The 24,058-nt window shown below is 53.3% G+C and overlaps 1 protein-coding gene across 1 annotated transcript in view; it reads right to left on the bottom strand.

Moving 5' to 3' along the window:
• CPSF4L (cleavage and polyadenylation specific factor 4 like) overlaps positions 1-12,407 on the bottom strand; it is a 12,969-nt gene extending 562 nt beyond the window's left edge. The window contains exons 1-5 of the mRNA XM_057535855.1: positions 12,305-12,407; positions 11,713-11,763; positions 9,020-9,172; positions 3,879-3,974; positions 2,911-3,004 (exon numbers count right to left, since the gene is read on the bottom strand). Of these exons, the coding sequence (XP_057391838.1) occupies positions 2,911-3,004; positions 3,879-3,974; positions 9,020-9,172; positions 11,713-11,763; positions 12,305-12,407 (497 nt within the window). The remainder of the gene's footprint in view (positions 1-2,910; positions 3,005-3,878; positions 3,975-9,019; positions 9,173-11,712; positions 11,764-12,304) is intronic.
• Between the last annotated feature and the right edge of the window lie 11,651 nt (positions 12,408-24,058).

The following is a 24,058-nucleotide window of genomic DNA, read 5'->3' as shown; positions in this document are numbered from 1 at the left end:
GCTGAGGCCGTGTGCACAGGAAGTCCACGTGCCGCCCAGAAGTGTTGGCGGCAGGACGGGAGCTGAGCAGAGGATAGTGACTGTTTCCCATATACTCGAGCTTTTGGTTTTACGTACATTGTGCTCCCCCGTTTTATGAATAACTCGTCCCTGCCACACTCAGTCAGCCTCCGCTCCCGCTGTATTTTCAGGAGCTCGTTCACTCACAGGAGGAGAGGAAATTGAAACACAGGCTGCTTCTGCACCTCCTTGCCTGGTTAGGCAGGCAGTGGGCTAGCTGAGAACACAATCCCCCGGGATGGCCTTTGGGCGTCTTCACTAGAAGGTCCTTCAGTTCCCCAGACCGACCAGGGGTATTTTTTGGTAAGTTCTACCAGTTGACTCTTACTTACTGGCATAACGGCTCATCTTTCAACACTACAAGAGAAAATGTTAATGGTGTGACTTTTAGTAAATTCAGATCCTAACAGAAAAATCCTAAATTGTCTAGGGCACCCATAGGAGATGGTTAGCTGGCTTTCTGAGGAACTTGATGGATTCTGCTCATAAATGAAGCTCCATTTCTGGCCTGAAAAAGGCCTTGAGATTCAAGCCCCACCGTCACTAACCCAAAGAACAGGGCTATGGATGCATAAAGACCAGGAAATCCATCGTGTGAGGAAGGCAAGGCCTGATAGTACAATTCTCTTGCAGACTAGAGAAGGCAAAGGTCAGGACAATTCAGAGGCCATCTCATGAAAGTGTAAAACATGATTTTCTTCCTGAGGAACCAGAAGATAGCAACCAAGAAATGTAAGGTGTGACATTCCCTTCCTTAGCAAGCCGCTCCCGACTGTGCCACGTCTTGAGGCTATTATGTATAAATAACTCAAGGGATCGGATCGTTAGGCAGCAAAATCGTGCATGAAAGATGTTTAACTTAGTAGCCTTTTAAAGAAAGAAACAGTCTTGTCTGGCAGGAGATGCAAATAAGATGAGGCTACTGAGACCCTGAAATTGGAACAATTTGGTCTACCAGCTGAATTCCCCCATTCTCTCTTAATTTGCACTCCTAAACCTCAGTCCGCTTCTATCTTGCTAATCACCCCTCGTCTGGCCCTCAACGGAGCAGTAGCCCAGCTCATCACCACGCACCCTGTAACACGGAGCAGTAGCCCAGCTCATCACCACGCACCCTGTAACACGGGCCCCGCTGCAGGGCCCTGAGCCCCAGGCAGTAAGTGACCGGGGGCTCCTGGGGCCTCACCTGAGGGTGGAGAAGCAGACACTCTTTCGGGGAAGGGGGCTCGTGAGGTTCCCAGGCAGAAGCAGGCAGTGCCGAACCCACGGGCCGGGTGACAAGCTGCAGAGAAAGTGAAGCCAAGAGGGAACATTATAGACACTCCCCGTGTACAAAGAGGGCAGGGACTCCAGCCAGGCGTTCAGACTGAAACCAGGTGGTGAAATGCCTCCGTTTACACCTTAATTGCCGAAAGCATACCTTTTGATGGACGTTAGAAATGGGCTTGTGAATTCCCCAGTGTTGCCGATCGCTTCCCACCCGCTCTCAGCGATCCCACTGGGAACCAGCAGGGTTCGCCCTCCTCCTGTGCCAGCGCCGTCCCAGCCTAGGGCTGTGTACAGAACCCCTAATTAACAAGAGCTCAGTTGCTCCCCCCAGCGTTCGTGCTCCCTCTTTGGCCTCTGTCAGACTTTACTGGCAGGCCAGCATGCAGACATCCCCACAGGGACCAGCAAGCATTTTCTGCAGAAGCCCAAACAGTAAATATTTTCAACGTTGCGGGCCATCTGGTCTCTGTTGGAGCTACTCAACTCTGCCATCGTAAGCATGAGAACAGAGACAGTATGTAAATGATTAGCTTGGCCCTGTTCCAGTGAAACTATTTATGAGCACTGGAATTTTCATTTCCACACATCGCAAAATGTTACTTTGGATTTTTTTGTCACCACCTTTAAAAAGTCATTTTTAGGTCCCAGGCTGTACAGAAACAGGCAAAAGGCCAGATCTGACCCTGCAGGCTGTGGCTTGCTGACCCGGGATGGAGGCTCTCATATCAAGACTTGATATCAGTGGGAGGAGGATCCGTTCCCATAGGGACCAGGCATAACCAGGATGGCCCTGATTCAGAACAACTCTGGACCACAAGTCCTCCGCTAGACCCCAGGTTCTTGAATAAAAACCACACATGTGTTATGCGGCTAAGGAGAAGGAAAGCCTCAGGGGCCGAGAAGCTCTGCCTGAAGCAGAGACGATGGAGGTGCGAGGGGGTCTGGGAGGAGCGACCCCGTATGCGTGCCTTTCCCAGGATAGGTACTCGGAGCAGATGGTGTGAGAGTGAGGGCATCTGGGAATAGTGCAGGGCTGGGGAGCAAGGGTTCCCCAGGGAACCGCGCAGTAAAGGAGTGAGCCACATCTGTCCCCCTCCTTCCTGCACTCACCTTCAGGTAACTTGGGTTGAATAAAAGATTCATCTTGGGACTGAGGGAGGCATGGAGAGACATAGTTACAGCCGGGCTCTAACCACCCTCCAAACACACTGCCTGCTCATTAACATGTTCTGCACGAGCCTGATGCAGGTTTCCTGTTCTCAGAGCCCCACAGGGAAAGGAGCCGGCACCCCAGCCAGGGAGAATTGCAGAGGATGGGGGTGGCGGGTAGGTGTTGAATGTCTCTACTCCTGTTTCTAAGAGCTATACACCCATCCCCAGCAATGGCCAGGCACTAACAGGATGGGCTAGAGTTCAGTGCAGCCGACAGCACCAGGAGGGCTGGGCGTAGGGTGAGCGAGAACATTGTGGGTACATGCTCGCCGGACGCTTCACTCCCCACCTCAGGCCAGTGAAGGTACAGAAGGATCTAGGTCTAGAAGCCAGAGAGTGGGCCCAGCACTCGGGGGGAGTCACACTTACTGTGCAAATTGGCATTTGGGTCCCTCAGGGCAGAAGCCAGCTAAGTAGTTAATACACATTATCCTGCGGACGTGGCGATATTTACACAGGGGACCTGCTGGGCAAAGAGAAAACAGAAGGATCTTCTTTAGCTAGTAGGGGAAACACACATAACAAAGCTTACCGGCAAGCGGAAGCACCAACTTCCCAGCCACATGACTGAGATGGGAAAGGGCACCTCAGAATGTGTGGGAGTAGGTGTCAGCTGGCCAGGCCTGAAACAGTAGCGTCAGAAGTGTCCCTAACACGCTGTCTTGGAGGACTTACATGGATATGGAGTGTAGCATGCTTTTATTTACTTAGCTGTAGAAGGTTTGGCTGAGCAAAGGCCCACCAATCACACATCTTACTAACCCTCCTTCAGCCTCCCTCCCCTAAAATCCTCCCCGAACCAGGGCTGCCAGGAGCTCAGTAAGAACAACACACCCAGATACCGGAAAAGAAAGGACGGCGGTGCTCAGAGCACGGGGACCCTGATGGGGGCCCTGCCTCCGAAGTTTGGCCAGATAGGCACAGTGAAATGTATTTACATGACACCCAGATGGGTAAAAGGAACAGAGAAGTGTCTCCTATGGGTCAGACCCGATGCACAGGGCTGCCCAAGGGGGTCCTACTTCCACCCGGCCCAATGGCCCTCAGGGGAGCTGGTCCCCTTTTCATATTTGCTCAAGGTCACACGGTCAATACATTCTGAAGCCATTGGGATTTGAACCGCAGTGAGCCTGCTCCAAGAAGCCCATCATGTACCGCAGAGGGTTTCCACTGCAGGGAGGCTGGGGGGAGCTACAGAGAGGCCTGCTGTGGGATTTCAACCTGGGGCAGACCTCCACAGGCTGCATCAGGAATGTTCATCCTTCCCCTGCCGGGAGACTCCCCCCAAATCCTGCTCCCCCATGTCCCCTAGAGCCCTCTTTCTGTCAGGGCCTCACCGTCCTTGCAGAAACCTTGGTCATACCACGGACAGTCCCGGGTCTTGAAGGCCGGCTTCACATGGAGAAAGGGACATTCCTTGTTGTTGCAGCCACCTGAAAATCCCAGTGTTCTTTGTGCATAAGTGGGTTCATCTTTGCAGTCACTTCCGCCCTCCTGGAACAAGATTGACCCTGCCCCTTGCATATAAGCCACTTATCTGCCTTCTGGTGGTCAGCAGATTTTTGAGGACAGCAAGATATTTCTAAACCTTCCTGCAACCTAAGAAAGGCAGATCACAATCATACTGGCTAAGCGGGACTTGGGTGTGAATACACACATCTGGAAGAGTTGGGGCAGGGCCAGATATCCAGAGGTATTTAGAGGCTACTTGGGAGGAAGGAACGAGGAGAGATGGGGAAGGGGAGACCCAGAGCCAGCAGCTTAAGATCCAGGAAGACATAGACGCTGCGTGAAGATGTTGCCATGCACGTGGTGAAAGCTTCATCTCTATGATGAAACCTACATGGCTTCCAGAGTAAAGGGGTGCAGTTCTTTCTGGGGGAAATGCCAAGAAGAGCAGAGCACTGCTTCAAAGTTGGCACAGGGATTAAGATAAATGCAACACAGAGGGAAACCTGTAGTATCGCAAAGCCTGTGCTGTAATCTGTCTGGGGATTAGACCAAGACCCCGGGCTCCTAGGAGGAGCCAGCCCTGTTTGCATAGACCACAGGAGTTGGGGAGGGAGTCTAAGCCCTCTTAGCTTCCCCTTAGGGACCCAGGGGCTCTGAAGGAACAAAGGGGGAAGATTCAGCCCTGTTTTCACCTCATTCAAATAGAGAATTGGTGAGTGTTTCCAATCTCATCCTCCTTAAAAGCCTACAACTTAACAATGAAAGATCAGAAGGAGAAATTAAGGGAACAATCCCATTTACCATCACATCAAAAAGAATAAAATACCTAGGAATAAACCTGCCTAAGGAGGCAAAAGACCTGTACTCTGAAAACTATAAGACACTGATGAAAGAAACTGAAGATGACACAAACAGATGGAAAGATATACCGTGTTCTTGGACTGGAGTAATCAATATTGTCAAAATGACTGTACTACCCGAGGCAATCTACAGATTCAATGCAATCCTTATCAAATTACCAATGGCATTTTTCACAGATCTAGACCAAAAAAAATTTTTTTAATTTGTGTGGAAACACAAGAGACCCCAAATTGCCAAAGCAATCTTGAGAAAGAAAAGTGGAATTGGAAGAATCAGGTTCCCTGACTTCAGACTACACTATAACGCTACAGTCATCAAAACAGTATGGTGGGGCTTCCCTGGTGGCGCAGTGGTTGAGAATCTGCCTGCCAATGCAGGGGACACGGGTTCAAGCCCTGCTCTGGGAAGATCCCACATGCCGCAGAGCAGCAGAGCAACTGGGCCCGTGAGCCACAACTACTGAGCCTGCGCGTCTGGAGCCTGGGCTCCACAACAAGAGAGGCCACGATAGTGAGAGGCCGCGCACCGCGATGAAGAGTGGCCCCCGCTTGCCGCAACTAGAGAAAGCCCTCGCACAGAAACGAAGACCCAACACAGCCAAAAATAAATAATAAATAAATAATAAATAAATTTAAAAAAAAAACAGTATGGTACTGGCACAAAAACAGAAATACAGATGAATGGAACAGGATAGAAAGCCCAGAAAGAAAGCCACACACCTATGGTCAATTAATCTATGACAAAGGAGGCAAGAATATACAATGGAGAAAAGATAGTCTCTTTTCAATAAGTGGTGCTGGGAAAACTGGACAGCTACATGTAAAAGAATGAAATTAGAACATTCTCTAACACCATACACAAAAATAAACTCAGAATGGATTAAAGACCTACATGAAGACCAGATACTATAAAACTCCTAGAGGAAAACATAGACAGAACACACTTTGACATAAATCACAGCAGTATCTTTTTGGACCCTTCTCCTAGAGTAATGGAAATAAAAACAAAAATAAACAAAGGGGACCTAATTAAACTTAAAGGTTTTGCACAGCAAAGGAAACCATAAAGAAAACAAAAAAGACAACCTAAAGAATGGGAGAAAATATTTGCAAATGATGCGACCAACAAGGGATTAATCTCCAAAATATACAAACAGCTCATACAGCTTAATATCCAAAAAACAAAAAACCCAATCAAAAAATGGGCAGAAGACCTAAATAGACATTTCTCCAAAGAACACATACAGATGACCGGTAGGCACATGAAAAGATGCTCAACATCATTAATTATTAGAGAAATGCAAATCAAAACTACAGTGAGGTATCACCGCACACTGGCCAGAATGGCCATCATCAAGGTCTACAAATAATAAATGCTGGAGAGGGTGTGGAGAAAAGGGAACCCTCGTGGTGCACTGTTGGTGGGAATGTACATTGGTACAGCCACTATGGAGAACAGGTTCCTCAAAAAACTAAAAATAGAGTTATCATATGATCCAGCAATCCCACTCCTGGGCATATATCTGGAGAAAACTATAATTTGAAAAGATACATGCACCCCTATGTTCATAGCAGCACTATTCACAGTATCCAAGACAGGAAAGCAACCCAAATGTCCACTGACAGATGAATGGATAAAGAAGATGTGGTACACACATACAGTGGACTATTACTCAGCCATAAAAAAGAATGAAATGATGCCATTTTCAGCAACATAGAGGACCTAGAGATTATCATACTAGGTGAAGTAAGTCAGAAAGAGAAAGACAAATACCATATGATATCACTTGTATGTGGAATCTAAAGAAAAATAAAAACACAAATGAACTTATTTACAAAACAGCAATAGATGCATAGACATAGAAAACAAATTTATGGTTACCAAAGGGGGAAGAGGGGAGGGATAAATTAGGACTTTGGGATTAGCAGATACACACTACTATATGTAAAATAGGTAAACAACAAGGACCTACTATATAGCATAGGGAACTCTACTCAGTATTTTGTAATAACCTATAATGCAAGAGTCTGAAAAAAGAATATATATATATTATAGAATATATATATATAACTGAATCACTTTGCTGTGCACCTGAAACTAACACAACATTGTAGATCAACTAAACTTCAATGCATTAATTGATTAATTAATTAAAGCCTACAATTTAGCGCTTTTCAGAGCCAAAAGGAACTCCATTAGTGTCAATTCCACTGGTTTCCAAGCAGCTCCAAAGAGATCTATTTTTTACATTGGGCTTGTGCAAAGCAAGGTTTCACCTGAACCTTCAAGAGTACCACTCCTTCCCCAGAGTTTCAACCCCACTCTTACCCAGTTCTCTCATTTCTCAAAAGAGGACACCAGGGCTCAAAGAGGAGAAACGTGTCCATTTCCACCCGCTTCCTCATATTGATAAAGGGTTTTCTTCCTGCTGTTGGTGCGCAGCTCTCGGTACAGTGCTAACTCTGGGCTCCATCCTTGTGAGGAATGGAACTGACGTCCCCCCGGGGGCTGGTGAACATGGGACAGAAGGAGACTGTGGGAGGTCCTCTGTGCACGGAGGTGGGCTTTTCCACCCTGGCCTGGGTGCCGGCTGTGCGTTCCTCTCTCGGCCAGCAGGTGGCACCGCACCCCACCCGCCCGTCTGCCTGTCAGAGCCCCCTGCCCAAGGTACCTTTGCGACGAGCACATCCAGGAGCCAAAGCCCCCGGGCTCCCTAGCTCCTTTCAACTGCCCTTTCCCACTCCTACATCTCCCCAACAGTATTTTTTAAGTAAAACGATTTACTTCCAATGAGAACTGTAATTATGCTTTGATATTAGAAAAAGGTATTCATTCATTTACTCCAAGAGCAAAAACACGTGTTGCCTACTGTAACCACCGGTGTATACGTCCGCCCTCACAGGAGGGATTATTTGAGAGCAGAGCGGACCCAGTTCTATTCCCGTATCCGTGCCCAGCACGTCCCCAATCCCCAAAAGAAAGCCAACCAAGGTTTTTGAAAGAATAAAGTGGCGTTTTAAATTAAGAGTTTTTTAGGTGACGCCCAAGGGGGACCAGCCTCCATATACACTTTGTCCTTTCTTACAAGGGGCACATGCGGGCAACCCTCATGAATTGCCACCGCCAGGTCTCAAGTCCGAGGAGTACGCAGGAAACAGAACTTGAGCCTGGGGGAAGCTCTTACTGACCTTGGGGGGCGGGGTGCCTTCTTCCTGGATACCCAGGAATGCCCCCCACCATGGACACTAATGAGGAACAGCTGCCCGCAGCCCCCCGAAGTTTCAAAGCCAAGCCGCCTCAGTCAGAGGTGTCCCTGGAGGCTGGCCCAGCTCTCCCTCCAAGTCCCTCTTCGGAATACAGTTTGAAAACTACTAGACTAGATCATCCTTAAGGCTCCTTCCAGCTCTGAAAAGCACTGAACTGTAAAAGTTTATGGAGAAAGATAAGACCTGAAACACATGCACAGATCCCGTTCTTAACCCGGCACTGGCTTCCCCCTATGTAGCCCCTCAGATGACAAAAGACTTGAGTCAGAAGGGGGTGACATGCGGGTCCAGACCTGACCACACAAGGTCATTTCAGGGGCCGAACTTCTGAAGCTCGTGATCTCCCGTTTACAGTGACCTTCTATTGCCAATCAGTGATGCTAGTTTTCCATTTACCGAAGCGATGTAAAGTTTTCTTCTAAAAGAAGAGTTAAAAATAGCAAGATGGTGCGCGTCGATGGGGCAGGTGCTTTGCGGGGACGTGGAGCACCGTTAAAGTGCCTGCTGTTTGGGAAACACTGGTTCCGACCCACCCCAGCCCATCCCGGGGCTTGAGAGAGGGCCTGTTCAAGGCTCGTTTCCAGACAGCCAGTCTGGGTGTGTCATTAGCCGGGAGTGGACCAGGGAGGGCAACAATTCAGCCTTTGATTCCAGCCCTCTCCTTCCCTCGGCGGGACCGGCTGCGTGTGCCTGAGCCTGCTGGGGCAGTGAAGCAGGGCTCAGAGGACAGCTCCAATTTTTCTAGGGGGTTGGAGAAGCAGGCCTCCGTGGCCTGGTCTACCAACCTGGGACACGCGAGGCCTCCTTTGGGGGCCCCTCCCAGACTTCATCCCATCCCTCGGCCCCCACTGCTTCCCTCCGGGGTGGGGGGGCGGGCACCAGGAAGGGGCATTACCGACCAAACTTTGAGTAGAAGTAGCACACTGGCATCCTGGTGACGTCGTACTGGTGCAGGAACTTGCACTGGTCGCCCTTCTTGCACAGCCCCCGGAGCCAGTGCTTACACACCACCATCTTCTCCCCTCGGTCGTGCCGGAAGGGGCACAGCTTCCCTGGGGACACCAGAGCACCCAGCTGGGGTCCCCCCTCGCCTAGAGCCTGAGCCCAGCTCACCCCTGGAAGGAAGTCCCACCGTCCCTTCCCCTGGAGCCTGGGGGAGGCTAGAATTGGTGGCCAGACACGGCTTAAAACACAGCTTCAAAGCCCTCTCTGCCTGGCATGGTGCCCTGGCCCTTCTCGAACCCCGGGGAGCCCCCAGGCTGTCAGGACACCTTCTGCAGCACCCTCTGCACCCCTCCCCTCCAGCCTGATGAGGTGCTCCTACCAGACAGCAGAGCCCTGGTTTCCAGCCCTGGCCCCCCGAGCCGCCACCCATCCTAGCAAGGTGCCAGCACAAAGTAAGGCTGATAAAGGACCTGTTGAATTCACGTCTCAAAAAACCAAATGTTCTGTTTCCTGATTCCAGAGATCTAACATGGTGACGTAGGAGCCAGCTTGGTAACAATTCAGAAGGAACTGGAAACGCTATATTTCACTCTCTGTCATCTTCACTCAGGTGGTCTTGCCGTCGGCAGGAAGGACACCCCTCAGTTTCTTAGCAGGGCCCGTCTCGTGCTTGGCCACCTCTCCGATAGAATTTGTGGGGTGCTGGGGAGGTGTTCTTCTTAAAGAGCCTTACCCTCCAGCCCTGGCCATTGGCTTGCCTGGGTCTGACCTTCCAGACCTAAGAACAGTTTTATTTCTTTGCAAGAGGGTATCTCTGTGAACCACTGTTCTAGAGACTGGATGGACCAAGCTGAGGAGACAGGAGCCCAGGAGGCATCACTAGTCCTGGCTTCACAAAGCCTGGAGTGACCGACAAGCTCATTTCCCTCCCAACCCATCATCCAGGGCTGCCCCAAACACGGACGAGGCATGTGGCAAAAATGGCCCCAGGTCTCCCCCATGCCTGGGCCCTTCCTGGCCTCCCAGCTTGCCAAGAACAAAATCACTTGGATCCCAAAAGCAGGTCCTAAACTCATTGAGTTTCTTAACCTGGATCTCTAGGGGGGACTGGAGACCCCCAAATTGGAGGCAAGACTTCTGGGGGCAACTGGGTTTCCATCGGAAGAGCCCGTGAGTGGTTCGGGAGCCAGAAGAAAAGCTGAGAGCTGCTACTTTTCAGTCAGGTACCCCACACCCCCCGAAGCGCTGCTTTTGGGGAGAAGGGTTTGGAAGAGCGGTTTTTCCGTTTTGCTTTGTTTTTTTGGCCACACCGCGTAGCATGAGGGATCTTAGTTCCCCGACCAGGGATCAAACCCACGCCCCCTGCGTTGGGAGCTCGGAGTCTTAACCAGTGGACCACCAGGGAAGTCCCCACGGAAGAGGATATTGTTGAGCCACAATGGGATGGGGGAGAAATAAGGATGCTTGTTGTAGCATCTCAGAGACTGTGGCCAGTCTCAGACCTAAGAACAGGTCTCAGAGACTGTGGCCAGAGCTTTCTTAGGACACAAGAAATGGATGCAGGGACTTCCTGGTGGCGCAGTGGTTAAGAATCCACCTGCCAATGGAGGGGACATGGGTTCGAGCCCTGGTCAGGGAAGATCCCACATGCTGCGGAGCGACTAAGCCCGTGCGCCACAACTACTGAGCCTGCACTCTAGAGCCTGCGAGCTACAGTTACTGAAGCCCGTGCACCTAGAGCCCGTGCTCCGCAGCGGGAGAAGCCACCTCAATGAGAAGCCCGCGCACTACAGCGAAAAGCGGCCCCCGCTCGCCGCAACTAGAGAGGGCCCGTGCGCAGCAACAGAAACCCAACTGAGCCATAAATAAATAAATACATTTGCTAAAAAAAAAAAAAAAGAATCCACCTGCCAATGGAGGGGACACGGGTTCGAGCCCCAGTCTAGGAAGATCCCACATGCCACGGAGCAACTAAAGCCCATGCGCCACAACTACTGACCCTGCGCGCTAGAGCCCGCGAGCCACAAGCACTTAAGCCCACGTGCCTAGATCCCGTGCTCTGCAGCAAGAGAGGCCACCGCAGTAAGAAGCCCACTCACCGCAACGAAGAGTAGCCCCCCGCTCGCCGCAACTAGAGAAAGCCCACGTGCAGCAATAAAGACCCAATGCAGCCAAAAACAAATAAATAAATAAACTTATATTAAAAAAAAAAAGAAATGGATGGAACAGCTGAGCAGGTCCCAAATTAATTCGCAGGACAAGAGTAGGGGGAAGGAAACCACTCCCCCAGCTGGGGGAAAATAAAGAAGTCAGAGGCCTCCTGGGAGCACACAGCTGACACCCACAAACACTCCCACCCCCAGCAAGGCGGAAAGAAGGGAATGTCTCCTTCCAGGCAGCCCTGCCTGCCCTAATCAGTGCTAGTGAATCAGGGACATCCTAGGGGTGTGGGGGAAGGTAGGCTTCTGGATGGAGCCCCCACCTTGCCCTTTGCCTACTTTTTATAAGACTAAAATTTTGCCCTGTCCTACCTTCCCCTCCCCAGGTGCAAATCCAACACCCTATTCCAGGCCAAGCTGAACCCCGTGTGGCCTAGACAGCTCCAGCTGCCACCCACCCCCGACCCCAGGCCCACCTGCTGACCGACCTTTCTCGCAGAGCCCTTTAGCGAAGAAGCTGCACACAGCTGAGCCCGACTCTGGAAGGAGAAGAAGGCAAAGGAGGGGGGTAGCTTCCCCAGAGGCTGTGGCTGTCAAAGGGCCTTCACCCCTCCGTCAGCAAGTCTCCCTTCTACCCGCCAAGGCTTGGGCCTGGGGGTCCTCAAGTCCTGGCCCTTGGGATGCCGGCCTCAGGAACCCGCCTTCAGCCTCCACACCTAAGCCCCCCAACTCTGAAACGGAGGTGCTGGAGGGGCCCAAGGCCAGCCTGGGAGCTCGGGAGGCCAGTGTGCTTCTTCCCAACTTCTTTCAATTTACCTCTCTTGGGTCTGCTTGCCCAGAAGCCAGCCCCATTTTTTTTTTTTTTTTTTGGAGTCCTGGAAAGGACGTAAGAGGGGGGCCTGAGAAGCGAGGGGCTAAGCTGGGGATCCCAGATGGTGGGCCCAAGCCCCCCGCTCCTTCTCCCTGGCGAGCGGCAGAGAGAAGGGGCCGCCCCATCAGGGAGCCAAGCAGAGGGGCCTGCAGAGAAGGCCGGGGGGCGGGGGGAGGGAGGGGGGCGGCGGGGTCCCCGTCCTCACTCACTGTCCATGCCCTGGAAAGGCAGGAGTCCAGTGCCCTTCTGCATCTCTACATCCTTCTCGAAGGTGAAGGTGATCTGCTCCAGCCCTGCAATGACCTCCTGCATCCTCTCTCTCCTGCTGGGGCTACTAAAAGTTGCTCAAGCCCCCCGCAGATGGGCCTAATATAGCTCATCAGAGGCCCTTAAGGGGCCAGGCTCTGATGCGGAACTCCATCACCCCGGCTGACTGCCGAGCTATACTCCCCAGGCACAGCTAGACAGGAGTCACCTGATGCAGGTGCAGACACCCCAGGGCCCCAGTCCCCTCCACCTGTACATAAGTCCCACTCCCAGTGCGTGCTGCTGGGGAAGGATGAACAAAGCCCCACACGCTGCTTATCTCTGCATGTTCCCAAAGACGCCCATGCAGACGTTACCAAGCCCGTGTTCGTACTTTTAATGTAAAGACACAGCCACAGGTGAGCTGTGAGGAGAGTGACAGAAACCAAACCCGGCGCGGCTGTGCTGAGTCTTCTTGATTCGCGGGAGCTGGCGCTCGGGAGCCGGAGAGCCTGGGGGCGGGGCGAGCGGTGCAGAAGGAGGGAGCCCCACTCCGGCCTCCGCATTTCCCTTCAATCAGGCCCCAGCCCAGCCCTCCCTCTGGGACTCCTGACGCCCCTCCTCTGGCCTGAGTGACAAGCCAGAGTGAGCTCTTCACGGGAGAGAGGGAAAAGGACCGACATCCAGAGAACTCGGAAACAGTGGGATGAATAGCGCTTTGTTTACCACGCACACGATCCCGTGCTGGGCCGGGGGGTGGGGAGGAGGTGAGACCAACCGGAGGCCGCGGCCTCGCAGCCCGGGCTCCACCCGCCACCCCGGCGCCTCCCACCCCTGAGAAAGTGCTTTGTAAACGAAATCTTTATGCAAATGTTGTTTTATCATTATTACACCACCCCTGCCCCCAAGGCTGGGGACGTCGGAAAAGGCTTTCCAAGGAGCAGCTGCGGGCTGTAACTGGGGCAGGCTTCCCCCTTCCCCTGCTCTGGCCCCCAGCGGGCCTTCCCTGCCGATGGAGCCGAGGTTTCAGAGCTGCCGGGGAGGGGATGCCCGCCACCCAAGCGCCCTCCTTCCTGGACCCAGCAGGGCGAGGCGGGCAGCGCCCTGTAGGCCTGCGGCCGGGCCAGCAAGAGGGAGCGGGCTGGCTTCTGTTTCCGCCTGGCTGTGGCTCCCACACTCGTTGTTAGTTAGTTAGTTAGTTAGTTAGTTAGTTAGTTAGTTAGTTATGGCTGTGTTGGGTCTTCGTTTCTGTGCGAGGGCTTTCTCCAGTTGCGGCAAGCGGGGGCCACTCTTCATCGCGGTGCGCGGGCCTCTCACTGTCGCGGCCCCTCCTGTTGCGGAGCACAGGCTCCAGACGCGCAGGCTCAGTAGTTGTGGCTCACGGGCCCAGTTGCTCCGCGGCATGTGGGATCTTCCCGGACCAGGGCTCGAACCCGTGTCCCCTGTATTAGCAGGCAGACTCTCAACCACTGCGCCACCAGGGAAGCCCTCGTTGTTCTTTTGAACCCTGGATCAGAAAGGAAAACGGCCGGAGAGATAGACACCTGGAGCCCAGGCGGGGCTGGGAGGGGCAGGGAAGGGATCCCGGAGTCTCCAGAAGCTGGGAGCTCCCTCCAGCTGCACCCCAGGGAGGCAGAGGGGCGGAGGGTCCCTGGGGTAGGCGGCCTTGCTTCTTTGGGCCCTTTTCATGTACACTGATTAGTCTCCAAAACACCTTCATCTGTGGACACAGGCTCGTGTCAGGCTCCTGCCCGCCAACCTGGCAGGGCGCAGCTACAACATGGAGGCCCAGCAAGGCCAAGGGCACGTGGCTGGGAAGGTGATAATGATGGAATTCAAACCCAGGTCTCTTGGTGATCTCCTTCCATAAACATCCCAGAGCATCTCTGTGCCAGGAACTGGGGACCCCAAAACAAAGGACTGTGTCCCTGCCTTCAGGGATGGCCCAGTCAAGTGGGGGAGACTTTCACCAGCACGGTTCTACCACGGCAGGTGTTGGTAGCAGAGGGACAAACGCCAAGATGGGAGCTCATTGTGCAGGGGCAGGGAGGGGTGGCGGGAGGGCTCTCGGAGGAGAGACGGGTGGCGATGGGGGGTTGGGCCACGAAGCAACGTGGCAGGCCGGGGGCACAGTCAAGGGTTTGGTTCGGTTGAAGCGTGGGTTTAGAGAAGGGCAGTGTGGTGACAAGACTGGAGAAGGAAGTAGGGCCCCGAAGCTGGAGTGCCTTTCAGGGCTCGGTTTTTATCACGAAGCCAGCGGGGAGCTCCTGCAGGGCTAGGAGAGCAGCACACAGCACCCTGAAGAATGGAGTGTGGGGAGACCACTTAGTGATGATAAAAAGTGAGAATTACAGCCCCGGAGACATCAGCGGGAGTGCCTCTCAGCACCTTGGTGGCCCGAAGAGTTCATCAGGAGGGCGGAGAAGGAAGGAGGCCCCGTGAAGAGCCCTCCCTCCATCCACACCCAGCCCCGCAGCTCCCCTCCTCTCCCAGCCAGGGTCCCACGCCCACCCCGGGCTCCCACCCCAGAAGGTGTGCACAGGGTGTGGCTTCCAGGGACTCCCTCCTCCCGCTGCCTCACCGTTTATCTGCCATAGAGTGACAGCGTCCTGCGTGCATGGTTGTGTTTTTTTTTGGCTGTGTTGGGTCTTCTTTGCTGCGCGCGGGCTTTCTCTAGTTGCGGCGAGCGGGGGCTACTCTTCGTTGCGGTGCGCGGGCTGCTCACTGCGGTGGCTTCTCTTGTTGCGGAGCACAGGCTCTAGGCGCACGGGCTTCAGTAGTTGTGGCGCACGGGCTCTAGAGCGCAGGCTCAGTAGTTGCGGCGCATGCGCTTAATTGCTCTGCAGCATGTGAGATCTTCCCGGACCAGGGCTCAAACCCGTGTCCCCTGCATTGGCAGGCAGACTCTTAACCACTGCGCCACCAGGGAAGCCCACATGCATGGTTTTTGCTTCCCCAAAATACCTTCTGTTGACTTGTCTCCCCCAGGATGATACACCAAGTCCTCACCCCTGGTACCTGTGAATGTGAGCTTATTTGGAAACTGGGTCTTTGCAGATGCAATTAAGTTAAGGATCTCAAGGTGAGATCATCCTGGAGTTCAGGTGAGTCCTGAACCCATGACTTGTGCCCTTAGAAAAGAGAGGGAGATCGGAGACGCTGAGATACAGAAGAGCCCCAGAGAAGAAGCCTCGCAAAGACGGGAGGAGACTGGAGGCGTAGAGCTACCAAGGGACCCCACAGGTGGCCGCCCTCACCAGAAGCCAGGAGAGAGGCACGGGCCCCTCCTCCCTCAGAGGCTCCAGAAGGGGGACTTCCCTGGTGGTCCAGTGGCTAAGACGCCACGCTCCCAATGCAGGGGGCCGGGGTTTGATCCCTGGTCAGGGAACTAGATCTCACATGCCGCAACTGAGAGTCTGCATTGCCGCAACTAAACATCCCGCACGCGGCAATGAAGATCTCGCATGCTGCAACTAAGACCCAGCGCAGCCAAATAAATAAATAAATTTTTTTTTTTAAAAAAGAGGCTCCAGAAGGAAACAACCTATGACACCTCAATTTTGAGCGTAAATTTCTGTTGCTTTAAGCCACCACCTTCGTGGCCATGTGTTATAGCGGCCTTGGGAAACGAATACACCTTCCCACTTGGAAATTGAGTTTCTGAAGTCCTCACCCCTTTTACAGATGAGCAAATAAAAATGCAGAGAAGATGAGTGATTGCCAAGGTCCCACAGCTAATGAGCATCTGAATCCGGAGTCGGATCTGGGTCTCCCACCTCCCAGGCACTTTGCTTCTCCTCTGTCTCTCTCAGAACTGGGGGAGCTGCCCACCCGACACCCCCCATTTATACTCCTACCTCACGGCTCCCAAGTGGACCAGCGCCCTCATTGTGCAAAGACAAAAAGCGAGCCCCAGGCCAGAGGAACCCTGGCAACGCCTGGAGGAGGGGCCGGCCTGGGAGCAGGGGGCCCGGCTGGCTCTGGGATGTCCCCTCTGGAATCTCCCCGTCTGCTCTTCTGCGCCCTGGAGCTGATGCCGAGCATTTGTGTTTTCATTTCTTAATTAATTCATGGCTGCAAAGTGGACGCACAAATCACTGCACAAACAGTGGCATTAATTTTTAATCACCATCATTATGAGGTTCTCATTTAACTCTGGCTTCAGATTTCCCGAATCATCATCACCCAGCTCCTTTCCCTTTATAAACGCACAGCTCTGAAAAGCAGTGGGTGCGGGGAGCTCTGGAATTCTCTGGCTGCCTGGAACTGGCCGAGGTCATCCTGCTCGGCCCAGCCATGGATCAGTCCCAGCCGGTGCTCTTCCAGGCAGAGTGTGGCCACGCCCCCTCCACCCCGGTGCATCTGCCTTACTCCCCACTCGGGACCTGAGTTGGTGGGAAAGGGCCAGGCTGGCATCAGACAGGTCGGGGTTCACATCCTGGTTCTGCCTTTCCCCAGTCTGCCACCCCAGGCCAGTCATGTAATCACCCCTCTGAGCTCCAGATTCTGCATCAGTAAAAGGGGACCCACGTGTGACCTCCCTGGGGGGCTGAGGTTAGTGAGAAGTCCACGCGGAAGCCTGACACTGGAGGTACGTGCCGTGAAGTATGAGCTGGTGCTCGAGGCCCCAGGTGTCCGCCCCTGGGTCCGTGGGGCCACCCCTTCTCCAAATGTATTAATCCTTCAGGCCCCTGATAAAAGGTGCTGTGAGGGGCAGGGGACTCCATGCTGTCCAGCTGCTGCTGGAGCGGCCGCTCTAAGTCCTGTAGGGACAGGCCTGCTGCTGGAGAGCTGCTGGGAGGGGCTGGAGGTCAGAGGAGCCCTGGGTGACCCACAGCTGCAGCTCCGGCCCAGGGATAATGAGCCAGCGTGCCCTGCCCCCTCCACTGCTCTTTGTGCCCGAGATGCCACTTGGCGGGGACAGCTGTTGGCCTCCTAGTAGCCACTTGAAGTGCAGGGCAGCGAGGTCCAGCAGCCGGGATGGTCCTGCTCTGTCTTTGCCCGGGAGCTTGGCCTCTGGGAGTCCGGTGGTTCTAGAAACTCTACTCTGGAAAAGGCATCCCTCTTCCCTAGGGGCGTGGGCCCAGTAACAGGACAAATGACCCTGCCCACATTTCTCATCAGGGCCTCCTCTGGTCCTCACTGCAACCACTCAGGTTGCTTCTGCCCATTTTACAGATAAAGAAACCAAGTCCCAGAGGGGTGAAGCAACTGCTTAAAGCTCACACAGTCCGTAGATGTCAGAATGGGGACCTAGACTCCCAACCATTGCTCCTAATTACTAGGACTTCATCAGGGGAGTGTCACCATGTACACTGCATTCTCTCTAATTCCCACAAAACCCCAGAAAGAGAGGCATTCTTCTTTCTCTTCTACAGTCGAGAAAACCAAGGTTCAGTGGCTTACCTGAGCTTCCCAAAGACCATCAGCTCAGTCTGCATGACCCCAAAGCCACGCTCCTTCCAGCTGACCAAGCTGCAGTGCAGGAAAGGGCCCCACCCCTTGCCAGGCCGGTGAGACGACCAAGACCCCTGAGGCCCGAGACTATGCCCGGGCCTATGGGTGGGCATGTGGATTATATTTCTAGCCAGTGAGTCAAGGAGACAGGACCTTTTGGGCTCAGGGGGGTCAGTCTCGGCCCAGGGGATGTCCCAGTAGCTTTTCTCCTCCACTGAGAGAGAGAGATTGAGATTTTTTAAAATATAAATTTATTTATTTTTGGCTGCGTTGGGTCTTTGTTGCTGTGCACGCAGTCTTTCTCTAGTTGCGGCGAGCAGGGGCTACTCTTCGTTGCGGTGCGTGGGCTTCTCATTGTGGTGGGTTCTCTTGTTGTGGAGCACGGGCTCTAGGTGCACGGGCTTCAGTAGTTGTGGCTCGCGGGCTCAGTAGTTGTGGCTCGCAGGCTGTAGAGTGCAGGCTCTGTAGTTGTAGCACATGGGCTTAGTTGCTCCGCGGCACGTGGGATCTTCCTGGACCAGGGCTCGAACCCGTGTCCCCTGCGTTGGCAGGAGGATTCTTAACCGCTGCGCCACCAGGGAAGTCCCGAGATTGAGATTTGAAGATACTACACTGCTGGCTTTGAAGATGGAAGGTGGAACCATGAACCAAGGAATGCAGGTGCCTCCAGAAGCTGGAAGAGGCAAGGAAACAAATTCTCCCCTAGAACCTGCAGAAGGAAAGCACACCTGCCAACACCTTGATTTTAGCTCAGTGAAGGCCCTTTCTGACCTCCAGAATTATAAGACAATATGTTTGTGTTGTCTCAAGCTACTAAATTTGTAGTAATTTGGTACAGTAACAATAAGGAAACGAAGACAGAGGGGAAAGTCACTGATAAACAGGCAGTTGAATCCTACAATGTGGGACACAGGGGCATTTGCAGAACTACTACAAGACTACTTAGCTCTCACCTGGATGGCAAGGACAGGTTTCTGGGAGGATGTGAAACACAGCTGAGACAGGTAGAGCGCTGTCAAGGTGGTAAAGAACAATGTTCCCAGCAGCAGCAGTGCATTTGGGAAACCACTTCCGGCTCTGCAGGGCTGAATCTGGCAGGTCGGCTGTTGAAAGAGGTTCAAGGAGCTGGTGGCTTGGGAAGGGCCTTGACTCTGAGGCCTTGAGAGTCACAGAAGGAGCTGGCCTTGCAGCATTGGGTCTGCTCAGGGTAGAAAGTCAAGATAAACCATAATTATGAGCAAAGTTCTAATATCTATTCCTGCATCCCGGTGGATGGTCCTGTGTACCTCCTGGGGTGCATGAGCCCCTCGCCCTCACTTGGAGGAGGGAGAGGAAGGTTTTTCTAGAACACAGGCCGCCAGCTGGTTGCCGACACCGTGATGGATTAGTTCTCCCTGCCCCGGCCTCGTGCACTCACTCTGATGGATTGGGGTCAAGGTCACAGGTTTGACCTGCCTTTGGGTCAATGGAGTTGGGAAGAAAAAGTCCATTTTCATCACGAAAGACTGCCCTCTGGTCTGTTATCGCTAAATGATTCTTGGGTCACAAGGCAGACAGACAGGGTACAGATGGAAAAACCCTCCAGGGCCTGACTGTTGACAGGGAGTCAATGGTGCCCACGCTGTGTACAAAGCCCAGGGGGTGTGGGCGGCAGAAGCGGGCAAGCAGAGGGCAACCCCTCCCCGCTCCCAGCCTGGACAAACCACCCTGACCCCTGGGTGGGGGGCGGGGGTGACGGCAGGGCCCCAGGAGGGAGAAGCTCGCCCACCCTGACCTTCCCTCCTGTTGGGCATTCAACAAATCCATCCAGCTGCCCTTGCTCTCACTCCTTGGCCTGGCTTTGAATTCCATCTCTGGCCCACGACTCCCCATCTAGATGAACAGTTCCAAGCACGTGGGGACTCACCCACTATCTCAGTCAGCTCGGGATTCACGGACGGGGCATAAACAGCAAATATTTAGTTCTCTCAGTTTGGAAGGCTGGAAGTCCAAGATGCAGGTACCAGCATGGCTGGCTTTTGCTGAAGGGCTCTCTTCCTGGCTTGCAGAGGGCTGCCTTCTCACTGTGTCCTCACGTGGCAGAGAGAGAACGCTTTCTGGTCTCTCTTCCTCTTCTCATAAAGACACTAATTCATCATGGGGGCCCCACCCTCATGACCTCATCTAAACTTAAGCACCTCCCCAAGGCCCCGCCTCCTAATACCATCACACTGTGGGACCACCTTCTCAGCACACTCCTCAATCTGACCCCAGGATGAGAAATTAGAAAGCCACCTCCGTGTGGCTGCTTCTCAAATAATACCCACATAGTAACATGTTACTGGCTAAGAAGAAGGGCCAGTTTTCTCAATTAAAGTAGGTAACTGAAGATGCAAGTATATCTATTTTCCCCCGTGGGACTCCATAAGCCTTTCTGTGCTTTGAATAAAAAACATGTGACCTGAAAACATTTTTGTCTTAGATTGGCCTTTGTTTTAAAGAAAGAAAAAGAAAAAAGCTGTCTCGCCACTCCTATAAGAGCAGTGGTTTTCACTACCGCGGGGGCGTTTGGCAATGTCTGGGGCCACTTTGGATCAGCATAGGGCACAGCCCACTGGGGAGATGCTCCCAGCATCTCGTGGGCAGAGGCCAGGACTGCTGCTCAGCACCCCACAGGGCACGGGACGTTTCCTGATAACAAAGAATGATCCAGGCCCCAGATGCCGAGAGTGCTGAGGTTGAGAAATCCTGCTCTGTCTGGTAGAATCGAAACTGCATCTCTGGACTTCCCTGGTGGCGCAGTGGTTAAGAATCCGCCTGCCAATGCAGGGGACACGGGTTCGAGCCCTGGTCTGGGAAGATCCCACATGCCATTGAGCAACTAAGCCCGTATGCCACAACTAAACTCTAGCCTGTGCTCTAAAGCCTGCGAGCCACAACTACTGAAGCCTGCGCACCTAGAGCCCGTGCTCCACAACAAGAGAAGCCACCGCAATGAGAAGCCTGTGCACTGCAACGAAGAGTAGCCCCCGCTCGCCGCAACTAGAGAAAGCCTGCGCGCAACAACGAAGACCCAACGCAGCCATAAATAAATAAATAAATAAATAAATAAATAAATAAATTGCATCTCTTGGATGAATGACTTGGATGGCTTGGGTCTGACCCTCCATAGAGTTGGTTTTATTGATCTGCACCCTGGCATTAAGTCTTTGATTTACCCTGAGCGGAAATGCAGCTTGATGGGGTTCGCATGACCTTATCTGTTATGAGACTGTTTTGAAGACACTGACTGGACCCCACCCCTGTCCCCTTCAGAGATCTCACAGGGATCCCTCTCAGACCTCAGTGTCAGAAAAAGCTGCTTCTGGGATTGTTCCAACCTCATAGACTTCGTGAGTCTTGTAACGGGTGGATTTCCCTCTTCACTTTGACTGATAGGAAGCTCAGAGCCCAATTTTCAGTCCACCTTTGAGCACATTTCTGGGTACCACCCTCTTGGTTCATTGTACTGTTTGTTCCAGGCTTGTTTTCTCTCTGATCTATTTTTATCCTATTGTATTTTAAGTATTTTTGTAAGCTGCTTCCAATCCTTTTTGGAACAAAGCAGGGTAAAAACAAAACAAAAGAAAATTCAGCAGAGCCCTGTGGCCTTGGCAGGCATGTTTTTTGTTTTTGTTTTTTTTAAAGATAGATATTATTTTATTTTACTTATTTTTGGCTGCGTTGGGTCTTTGTTGCTGTGCGCAGGCTTTCTCTAGTTGCAGCGAGCGGGAGCTACTCTTCGTTGTGGTGTGCGGGCTTCTTATCGCGGTGGCTTCTCTTGTTGTGGAGCTCGGGCTCCAGGCGTGCAGGCTTCAGTAGCTGTGGCACGCGGGCCCAGCAGTTGTGGCCCGCGGGCTTTGCTGTTCCGCAGCATGTGGAATCTTCCCGGACTAGGGCTCGAACCCGTGTCCCCTGCATTGGCAGGCAGATTCTCAACCACTGCACCACCAGGGAAGCCCTTGGCGGGCCTTTTTTAGCAGAGCAAGTTCATTTCAGGGTTGGAGTCCCGGCGGGAAGGCAGCTCTCCCTGGCTCCTCCTGTCCCCTCCTGGGAGTCTCCGTCTTGGAGAACAGAAGCTCCGCGTGTAAGAGCAACAGGCTTCAGAGGCAAAGCCTCCAACCTCCATCTGCCTGCAAATACCTTTCCTCCCCCAAAGCTTTCTTTCCAGTCTCCCATCTGGCAGTTGGCAGGAAGCCACAGGGCCTTGAGAAGCCTGCAAAGGGGAAGTAGAGAGACAAGCTCTCCTGCTTTTATTCCTAACTTTGCTTTCCTGCATCTTTTTTTTTTAATTCTGTCTATTTTTGTTGAAGTAGAGTTGATTTACAGTGTTGTGCCAGTCTCCGCTGTACAGCAGCAAAGTGACTCAGTTATACACATAGATACGTCGGTTTTTTAATATTCTTTTCCATTAAGGTTTATCCCAGGAGATTGGATATAGTTCCCGGTGCTATAGAGTAGGACCTTGTTGTTTATCCATGCTTTCCTGCATCTTAACTCAGGGTCTTCGGGGTCCAGGGATACTTTGCATGCAGGTTATTGCTGCTCCAGGAAGGGTCCCCGCCCAAGTGTGGAGTCCGGGCATTTGGGAGGCTGCTGTGTGAAGGCCGAGGTAAGCCAGGGAAGGGTGGGGGTGCCAGACACACACCTGAAATAGCCAACCCCGCCCCCTCCGCCACCCCGACAAGGACCGCACTCCCAGCTCTGCCCCACGCAGTCTACCGGCTCAGCCTTTCCCGCGTCTGTCACACCACAGAGCCAAGCCAGCCCCGTCCATCTCACAGCCTCTGCTCTGCTCCACTCACCAGACTTCGGCCAGTGCCGCCTTCTCCAGCCTCAGTCTTCCCATCTGTAAAATGGGTGGAGGCGGGTGGTGAACCAGATCCTAAAATGTGAAGATCCTAAGAACCCCCTTCCCGCAGGTGTCCCGAACCCCTCTATTCCTTTTCTATTCCTTGTGTGCACTTTCTTCTGAGAACATGGTGCAACCCTGGTGAAGAGGAGGGGGCGGCTGGGGTGTGAGAATGGAGTCGAAGGGGAGCCCTATGGGACCAGCCTGGACCCCAGCGGGAGCAAGGCCCTGAGGCTGTGGACAGAGATGGAGGCCAGCCCTGAGTGACCCTGGGAATGGCAGGGGCTGCTCTGCTCAGCACACTTGGCACTACCTGCGGGGCCCTTTGGATGATGCAAAGTGGCAGTAGCTGCTGAAAGGGTCCTGGAGCTGCCAGCGCCTCGCCTGGCAGGAAGCACACCCCCCTTTCTCTTGGGCACACCCCTACCGGCGGGGCTGTCAGCTCGGCCTCTCTCTGCACTGCTCTGCCCAGCAGGCCACTGGCACCGCCTGGTCATTCCGGGCCCCAAAGTGGACATCACCAGATTGGGACAGCGATTGCAAGGAAGGGCTTTGGAGCCCACGCGTGGGTCCATATCCACCTCCTCCACTTGCTAGCCCGGTGGGCCAGTGGCAGTCCTAGAACACACAGCCCTTATCACGTGAACAGTGCAGAACAGCATGCACCCAACAAATAAGAGCAGAACCCCTTGAGGAGTTGGGGAGGCGGAGGGGAGACACCCCAGTGATGGCTGGACCAGGGTGGGACTCATCCCAGAGCATCTTTGGGCCATGACTGCAGCCCTGCCTGAGGCAGAAGGTTTTGGGGGTCCCATCACATTTTTGGAAGTATTAGCTGCGATCTGAATTAAAATTACTAAATGATTCCCCAGAAAGAGTTCCCAGCTCTTGCTTTGAGTTGTCAGAGGTAGAAGGGGCCCTACAGAACATCTTTAGGGTAAGATGTGTCCTGCGGGGGCCCTAGGCTTCTCCGGCAAAACTCAGAGACAAAGGGGAGGGAGAAAGGATCCACCCCCCAACCAGGGAAGCTCTCGTTCAGTCTGTTTGTATACCTCATGACAAACAGAACTTCTGGTAAAAAGTTGAAAACGACTGAGCTAGTGCCTGACTGTAACGATGGAGAAACTGAAGCCGCCCAGAGAGGGAAAATAACTGGCCCAAGTCCACACAGCAAACCAAGGTTAGAGTTGGTGGCTAGGCTTGTCCTGCCCGGTTATCCCATGCTTGTCTGGTGCGCCCATTGAGCCCCCAGTCAGAAAGCACGCTCCCAAAGTGTGGGTCCAGCCGGCCCCTGGGTCTCCCTAAATAGCTAGTGCTTTCCCATCAAGTCAAAAAGCAGGTCTGCAGCCTTGGGGAGGCTGGCTGTTCCCAGACCCTCAAGAATCTGGGT

The sequence above is a fragment of the Balaenoptera acutorostrata genome, chromosome 20 (genome assembly GCF_949987535.1).
Source record: "Balaenoptera acutorostrata chromosome 20, mBalAcu1.1, whole genome shotgun sequence".
In the NCBI taxonomy this organism is placed as follows: Eukaryota; Metazoa; Chordata; class Mammalia; order Artiodactyla; family Balaenopteridae; genus Balaenoptera; species Balaenoptera acutorostrata.
The sequence above is the reverse complement of the archived record's forward strand: the minus strand, read 5'-3'. Positions and strand labels throughout refer to the sequence as shown.